This window comes from Alligator sinensis, unplaced genomic scaffold (genome assembly GCF_000455745.1).
Source record: "Alligator sinensis unplaced genomic scaffold, ASM45574v1 scaffold1118_2, whole genome shotgun sequence".
Classification (NCBI taxonomy): domain Eukaryota; kingdom Metazoa; phylum Chordata; order Crocodylia; family Alligatoridae; genus Alligator; species Alligator sinensis.
In genome coordinates this window covers 227,311-236,519 of record NW_005843184.1, presented here as the reverse complement: position 1 = coordinate 236,519, position 9,209 = coordinate 227,311, and the positions used below count along the sequence as shown (strand labels likewise).

At 46.7% G+C, this 9,209-nt stretch overlaps 1 protein-coding gene across 1 annotated transcript in view; it reads left to right on the top strand.

Moving 5' to 3' along the window:
• Positions 1 to 8,643: 8,643 nt before the first annotated feature.
• The window catches only part of LOC102380711 (caspase-14), a 13,242-nt gene continuing 12,676 nt past the window's right edge, over positions 8,644 to 9,209 (top strand). Inside the window, exon 1 of the mRNA XM_025194358.1 lies at positions 8,644 to 8,655. Within this exon, the coding sequence (XP_025050143.1) occupies positions 8,644 to 8,655 (12 nt within the window). The remainder of the gene's footprint in view (positions 8,656 to 9,209) is intronic.

The window sequence follows — 9,209 nt, the reverse complement described above, 5'->3', positions numbered from 1 at the left end:
CTTTAAAACCCCCCCCCCCCCCCCCCCCCCAGTCTCAAAGATATATTTTTACTCCCCAATAATGTGCAATGTCTAAAGCTTCAGGAAAAGCTAAAACTGTCTTCTGGTTTAGGATGTCTCTCGGTATTGCAGTGCCTACTTTGCCAGCTGACATGCTGATGGCATTTATGGCAATACATGAAGTGCTATAGGGCAGAGTAAATTTTACAGTTGAATCAGGAACCTGGCTATCATAGTGAGACTTAGTATTATACTCTAACACAGGAAACAGCAACCCCTGGCATGCATGGCAGAACATGACATGCAAGGCCATTTTACTTGGCATGCCACATCCAGTCAGGTTCTGGGCAGCTGCTGCTGGCCACAGAGCCCAGACTGATCACACAGATTTCACAGACATTAGGGCTGGAAGGGATCTTGGAAGATCATCAAGTCCAGCCCCCTGCTCAAAGAGCAGGAAGTCAGCAGGGGTCATAGAATCCCAGCAGGATAAACATCCAGATGTCTCTTGAAGGCGTTCAAGGTAGGTGCCTGAACTACCTCTGGTGGCAGTCTATTCCAAACCTTGGGGGTTCAGACAGTAAAGAAGTGCTTCCTTATGTCCAGCCTGAAATGGTCACAAAGGAGTTTGTGACCATTCGACCTTGTCAACCCTTGGGGTGCTCTGGTGAACAGACATTCCCCCAGATCCTGGTGAGCACCCCTGATAAACTTGTAGGTGGCCACCAGATCCCCCTGAGCCTGCACTTTTCCAGGCTGAAGAGTCCCATAGCTCTCAGCCTCTCATCGTAAGGTCTGTTTTCCTGACCTCTGATCATGCGCATGGCTCTCCTCTGGACTCTCTCAAGCTTCTCCACATCCTTTTTGAATTATGGAGCCCAAAACTGGACACAGTACTCCAGCTGCGGCCTCACTAAGGCCGAGTACAGGGGGAGAATGACGTCCCGGGATTTGCTTAAGAAGCATCTATGGATACAAGCCAGCGTTTTGCTCACTTTACTAGCTACAGCATCACATTGAAGGATCATGTTCATCTTGTAGTCAATCTTGACACCACAGCAGGTGGCAGGGAGGCTGCAAGCCTTGCTGGGAGCAGACCAGACTCTGTGACTTGCAGCAGCTACCCAGAGCCCAGGTGGATGCAACAGGCAGGTGCCAGTTTAAAAACAGTTGTACTGGGGTCCAGAATCCTGGGCCAGCTCATTGCTGTGCATGCTTCAGGGACCACTGCGGGGAAGGGGCCAGCACTGTGCTCCATTGCTGGCATATCCATCCCCAAAAAAGTCTGTCATCCACCTTGGGGGGCAGGAAGGGGGCAGAGTGGGGGAGCAAAGTGGGGGCATGCCCCTATCCCTGTCCCCATCCCATCAGGCCCAGCTGCAAAGGGAAGGGCAAGCTGCATGAGTGCAGTGGCCCTGGTTTGGTGGCTCTGGCCCCAATTTTGATGACCAGCATGGGGGGTTTTGTATAGTGAATGGTAGCTATGAGGTAGGTCTTGGATTGGGTCATAGCTCAAGCCTGTGGAGATTTATTCACATTTCAACAGGCTTTCAAGTGAACAAGGCAGGTGCCAGTTCACAGGAGTTGTATTATCTCCTGTGGTAACATCAACCAAATAGATGATTGAGGAAACTGTATTGCATAGGGTTTCTAATTCAATATTCCTTCACGAGAGAGGGGCTATGGGAAATTCAAACCTCCTTAATCATTTCAGGAAAGAAATACCTATGTAGTTGATAGTGTCTTGTCATCAGTCCTGGAAATGTGGCTCTTGCAGAAGTCAAGCTGGCTTCCTCTCCTATATGGTACTCCCTTCCTTTTCAGACATATGGGCAGGCAATTTCTGGTACTTAATGCTGGTAAACTGCCCAGATCTCCACTGGATATCATTAACAGCTCTGTGAATGTGCTTTGGAAAGTGGATACTCCCTCCCTACCAGTTGCAGCACCAAGCTGCAAGAGCTCAAAGTCCCAATCCTTCAAATTAGCACAGAGCCACTGCCCCCAGTTGAGGGAGGGAACAGATATGGGAGATGTATGGCTAAAACTGATGACCTGCCACATGAAAATATCCACGTGTCAGGCAGGCACATTTCTGCATGTTTCCCTTAGCCTACCAAATTTAAGGGAAATTTTGGTGTAGCTAGTGTATTGAAAAGTTCACAAAGTAGTGTTCAGTCAGTCACTCAAGAATGTAATGATGCCTGTTATGCATGTGTGAAAGGGGAAAATATAGGCTTTAGGCATGTAATGCCTGCTCTCCAGGAGGTGTGCTCTGTTCAAGAGCTTTGCCCTGGCCTGAATGGGGAGGGGAGAGGAGAAAACAGTGGAGTGGAGGAAGGCTTCTTTCTGTAACTGGATTTGACCTACTGGATCAGACCATCTGTTTAAACAAGTTATTTGTCCAATTTCAATATCTGCCATCATGACACTCAGTGCCCATTTGTATATTGATCTAGCTAGAGTTTCTTCATGTCCTTCAGAGTGATAGCGTTAAAGGGTATGACAGGTACACGATCTGGGCCGCCCTCAATGTGGCCCACACGTTTGTCTCTGGGGCAACCGCCCACCTACTCACCTGCCACACCTTGTTCTTAATTAAGAAGTATTAATTAGCAGGAGGCTACCCTTATACTGCCCCACCGCTAGGGGGTGCTATCTGCTGCTCCATTTCCTCCCCTACACCGCAGTTCACACCTCGCCGATGTTAACTCAGGTCTATCCCTATCTTGGCCCCTTCCTGTTCTCTCTGGGCCTTCTCTGTGATGCCAACGCCCTCTCCTGGGGCTCGCCATGCCCACACTTGGGCTTCCCGAGTTATGCTGCCCCCCCTATCTGGGGCTCGCCGTGCCTAACTTGGGCTTCCGAGTAATGTTGCCCCCTATCTGGGGCTCACCGTGTCCAACTTGGGCTCCTCAATCACACTGCCCTCTCCTGGGGTTCACAGTGCCCAGCTTGGGCTCCTCAATCATGCTGCCCTCTCCTGGGGCTTGCCACACCCGCACTGGGGCTTCACAGTCACCCCCCCTCTGGGGCTGGGTCTATGTACCCCCTATGCTGCACCCACACTGGCACAAGGGTCCTCACTCTGCTGTGAGTCCCCTATGAGGCCTCCTCCATCCCCTTATAGCCTCACCCAAACCACCAGTTTAACCAACAACAAAACACAAGCCCCTGGGCTGTAACATAAATTGCTCAAGCATCTTAGAGCTGCCATACACTGTACCTGCAGCCAGGCTTCTTCCTGGCTTAGAGAGCTCCTACCTCTCTTTCTGTTGGCAGGGAACTGCCTCAGGCCTCTGCTCCTTAGGCTTTATAAGGGTCAAGCCCTGCCCCTTCTCGTCAGCTGACCTTCCCTGGTTGCCCCGGCAACCCACAGCTGTGGTCCTTAGTCACTGCTAGGGCTCCTTCCCTAGCAGTTTTCTCCTCTTCAGGCACAGGGCACCTCAGTGCTCTGTGACAAAGGGTATAGAAAAAGTAATAGAGATTAACAGGGAAGATGCCCTCCTATTAGGGGTGCACTGCTAAAGAATTTTTTGGCCAATACCAATGGACAATTATTAACCAGCCAAATTGGCCAATACCGATCTGACTGCTGATATGCAGCTCCATGGCTTCGAGAGCAGCATCCATCCAGTAAGTCTGTAGGGAGGAAAGGGCATGGGAGAGGGAAGAGGTGTGGGGGGGAAGATCAAGGCCCCTATGTTGAGGGAGGGAGTGGGGCTGGTGCAGGTGCTGCCCAGCTGGGGCAAGGTGGGGCACAGCCATTGGTGGCTTGTCCAGGAGGGGCAGGGGGCAGGGGGTGGCTGTGCACTTAGTAAAATAATAATAATAATCTAAAGCTGGATCCTGCATTACTTGAGTGTAATCTGTGACTCACAAGAACAAGGACTGCAGTAGTGGACAGATATTAAGAAGTTTTGAGTGTTTCTTCATTTTAGAGCTCTGGGGACCCTTTAATCACTGTGATGATTTCTAAATCTGTCTTCATCTTTACTTAACAAAGCAGAAATAGCTTTGTAGGAAAATTAAAAATGTTTTTCTCACCATTCCAACACCGTTCAACTTCACAAAAACAAATTCCTTAAGTTGCAAAGATAAATGAATGGACATGGGGAACACAGTTCTACAAATTGACAGCAGAGTTGTAAGTAAAATCATCATGAATAATTGTGGTTTAATTTAAGATGATCTAACTAAAAACATCCAGAATAAAGAAAATGATCATGCTGGCACTTTTATATACCTGGTGTAGACTCTGCCATGGTGTCTCTTGAACAAAGACTGGCATACAGCACGTGGCAATATGAGGTCCGAGGGGTATGCTCTATGCAACTGATTAATGCGGCAATACTTTCAGCAAGCCAAAGTAACAGTTAAAATGACCGTAGCAATTTGGCTGCCAGTTATCACCACAATGGGATGAAGCATTAGGTTTAAAACTCCTTGGGCAGTAGGACTTCATCCTAGCAAAACTTTCCACCAAAAATGCTTCTCAGCCTCCTGCATTATTTTTAAAACCTGAAAAACATTACTGATGTTGTGTTTAATTTGAACTACTGTTTTGTGGCTGTACCTTTTAATGGACTTAACTATAGTAAGTACTTTTGGATAAGACAAAGTCTTTTGCAAAAGTGAAAAATTCAATCCTAATGGAATTGGAGACACCACAGTATAACCATGGCCTTGTTTTTATACTCTGTGTTGTCCAGTGAGGTACAAAATACATAACATCATAACTGCTAATAATCAATATTTTTCTAATATCTTATTTAATAAAAACAATTAAATATACAATGTTTATTGTGGTCCCCACTCCAATTGAAACATTATACCACCACTTTTTCCTTTGATGCTTGCCATAGAATTTATGCACCTTTCCAGATGGAGTATGCACCAACAGTGGGGTTTTCTTCCAGTATATAGCCAAAGTGTATCCAGTAAATCCTTCAGACACTTGAATCCACAGCTGGAGTACTGAATCCAATTCTACACTCCACAATTTAGGAAGGATGTGGAGAAGCTTGTAAGAGTCCAGAGGAGAGCCACATGCATGATCAGAGTGCAAGAGAACAGGACTTATGAAGAGAGGCTGTGAGCTATGGGACTCTTTAGCCTGGAGAAGTGCAGGCTCAGGGGTGATTTGGTGGCAACCTATAAGTATATCAGGGGTGTGCATCAGGAAATGCCTGTTCACCGGAGCTCCCCAAGGGAAGACAAGGTCCAACAGTCACAAACTCCTGCAAGACTATTTTAGGCTGGACATAAGGAAAAACTTCTTTACTGTCCAAGCCCCCAAGGCCTGAAACAGACTCCCCCCAGAGGTGGTGCAAGCACCTACTCTGGACACTTTCAAGAAACATTTGGATGTTTATCTTGCTGGGATCCTTTGACCTCAGCTGACTTCCTGTCCCTGGGGCAGGGGGCTGGACCCGATGATTTTACGAGGTCCCTTCCAGGCCTAAGGTTTATGAAATCTATGAATCATGAAAGGCAGGTTCAGCTTCCAATCTGATGCTGCCGCCCACAGAGCACTACACCATAACCAGCCTGCTTTTAACCCAAAGTGCTGATTGGATGGGTTTCAAATGCGATCCAACCCTCAATTCTTTAATTTTCTTCAGAACACTAGTTAATTCATTTCCAAACACAACCTGGAAAGTTAGCATTATATATTACATTTAGATACTAATGGGATTCCCTGGAAAGTAATAAAAATAAAACCAAAAAATTGTCAGGGTTATAAAGAATAGACACATTACCACCCTATAAATGCCATTTGGCTATGCAAGTGGTGCCTTTTACTTAAGTTCCCACTTAAACTGCCACTTTTTACTCCAAGGATTAGGACATTTTCCAGTCCAAATTGGAAGGAAGTGTCCTGGTCTAGGATCCACAAACAACTCTAAGTTTCAGATGATGTATGTACAACAATTTCTATTACAGCTACATGATATTCATATGCATATACACTTTTAATAGCAACAATAAACAAAGCAACACAAAACAGACAAGACAGTTTTCATTGTCATAGGAAAGCCATGGTTTAGGAGAAGAAAATGCTGATGATTCCATCCATGGTGCCAAAGCCTCACAGTTCATCAGTTTTCCTATAAAAAAAGATAAAAGAAAGAGCTCTCCCTTTGCTGGGGAAGGTATTGGTAGCCTTCAATTAAAGCTAGCTCTTCAATAATTTCACTTTTTGTTATTTTTACTCCAAATTGAAGATAATAGGATGGACAGCTTATCGTTAGGGTACTGGCAGCCCTTAATGAATGAGCATTGGTGGACGACAGTAATTTTTCATTCACTTCTACCTGCTGGGTATCCAGAGTTCAACTGTGGTAGCCTAAAATGATTCCCAAATATTTTACCTCCTGCTGTATTAATTGTGCTTTTTGTCTGTTAAGCTTAAATCTTATATCCTGAATAATTTGTAATACTGCTCAGATAGCTTCATAAAGAAATTCTTGTATGGGTCCATAAAGTAAAACATCATTGACATAAAATAGCACTGTGGTTTGGTGTTGATCAGATAGCTGTTCCTACATTTCAGCTTATTTTTAGCCTACACTGTCTGGTGTTGGCTGGCTATTGTTTTTTAATAAACAGGTCCTGCCAGACCAACCTGATTGCCTTTTATGACCAAGTAATTAAATCCTTGGATGATGGTGTTGCTGTGGACGTAGTCTTTATAGACTTTAAAAAGGCCTTTGACACTGTCTCTCACCCCATCCTCATCAATAAATTAAGCGACTGTGGCATTGATGCCTGCACAGTTGGATGGGTAAAAAATTGGCTGATGGAGTGCACCCAGAGAGTAGTGGTGGACGGGTTGTACTCAACCTGGCAAGATGTGAGCAGTGGGGTACCCCAGGGCTCGGTCCTCGGGCCTGCACTGTTTAACATCTTCATCAGCGACTTGGATGAGGGGGTAGAAAGCACGCTGTTCAAATTTGCTGATGACACTAAGATGTGGGGCGAGGTGGACACACTTGAAAGGAGAGAGAGGCTGCAACTAGATTTAGACAGACTACAAAAATGGGCAGATGAGAATAGGATGGGATTCAACATAGACAAATGCAGGGTGCTGCACCTTGGGAGAAGGAATCCACAGCATACATACAGGCTGGGGAGTTCCCCTCTTGAAAGCGCAGAGGCGGAAAGGGATCTTGGAGTCATTATTGACTCCAAGATGAACATGAGCTGCCAATGCCAGACCGCAGCCAGCAAGGCCAGCCATAACTTGTCATGCATCCAAAGGTGCATCTCAAGCCGGTTCAGAGAAGTGATACTCCCCCTCTATGCAACTTTGGTCAGGTTGCAGTTGGAGTACTGCGTCCAGGACTGGGCGCCGCACTTCAAAGGGGATGTGGCCTGGAGAGGGTTGAGAGGAGGGCCACCCACTTGGTGAGAGGGCAGCAGGACAGGCCCTATGAGGAGAGACTGAGGGACCTAAACCTGTTCAGCCTCAGCAAGAGAAGGCTGAGGGGGGACCTGGTGGCTGCCTAAAAGCTCATCAGGGGAGATCATCAGCAAACAGACAGAGCTCTTTTCTCCCCAGCACCACCTGGGGTGACGAGGAACAATGATAATAAGCTGATGGAGAATAGGTTTAGGTTGGAGATCAGAAGGCAATATTTTACAGTTAGGGTGGCCAAAATCTGGAACCAACTTCCCAGGGAAGTGGTCCTCGCCCCTACCTTGGGCAAATTCAAGAGGAGGTTGGACAATCACCTTTCTGGGGTCTTGTGAACCCAGCATTCATTCCTGCCTGTGGCAGGGGGTCAGGCTAGATGATCTGTTCAGGTCCCTCCTGACCCTAGCTACAATGAAACTATGAATGTGCCCTGGTCAGTCCTGAGGCAAATTCAAAACCTGATCTGTTTTAATGGAAATAAATGTAAATTATTTTTCCTGCTTCTTTCCAAAAATACAAATCTTGGTTTGGTAAAGGAAATTTGGTCTCCTTTTCATTGAATCCTTCAAGGGATTTTACTATATTTACCTTCCAGCATTGGAACAGAGAGGATTTATAACTTATTATGGGGAAAGAGGCACCTGTACCTACTAACGCATTTTCCCAAGGTGTTATTTTTTCATATTGTAGCAAGCGTTTTACCACCTCAGTTGTTGGAAGCCTATGCATGTTTTACTTTTGTTGAATGTTCCATGGGGAATGCATACTTAACCTGCAAAACAAGGGTTAAAACTAGTCTGCAAGGCTGTGACAGAAGCAACATTACCAGAAGCAGGGAACAGAACAGCAGCAGTGCAGAAGAAGGGCTAGCCAGAGTGCTGCAGGCCCCTACTCTGGACTCATTCAAGAAACGCTTGGATGTCTATCTTGCTGGGACCCTGGGGCGGGGGGCTGAACTTGACGATCTTTGAGGTCCCTGCCAGCCCTAATGTCTATGAAATCTTGATGGTCTGCTACTCCATTAAAAAGAAAAAGTCAATTGACTCTTTCACTATTGCCTGACTAGAAATGCTGTGGCCTATGCCCAGCAATTGGTTTAATTTAAACCGTGCATGGAGCAGGAATCAAAGTGGCATGCAAGTGCACCCCACTGCTGGATCTGCCCCTGGCTGCACCTGGGTTTGCAGCTGGGCTTAAGGACCAGGCTACCGGAGCAAATCTCCATGGTCCGGCCGGTAGGTTTCTCCTGCCTGGGGCTGGGTTTGATGCTGCCGAAGCAAGCAAGCTTCATGGGTCCATCTACAGTGTGCTTGACTGCGGAGTTGACTCATTAGCTCTGCAGTAAAGCCTGGTGTACATGTGCCCAGGTATTAGGGTGCAGTAAATTGATTAATTATGCTGTCTGGGACAGTACTCTCCTAGGACAGAATAACTGATGCCACCACAACATGCGTGACAGGGGCTGGAGGGCGCTACCACTGGCGACACATAGGGAGTGCCTGGCAGTGGCAGCGCACCCCCATAGTTTCATAGTTTCATAGTAGCTAGGCTCAGGAGGGACCTGAACAGATCATCTAGCCTGACCCCCTGCCACAGGCAGGAATGAATGCTGGGTTCACAAGACCCCAGAAAGGTGATTGTCCAACCTCCTCTTGAATTTGCCCAAGGTAGGGGCGAGGACCACTTCCCTGGGAAGTTGGTTCCAGATTTTGGCCACCCTAACTGTAAAATATTGCCTTCTGATCTCTAACCTAAACCTATTCTCCATCAGCTTATTACCATTGTTCCT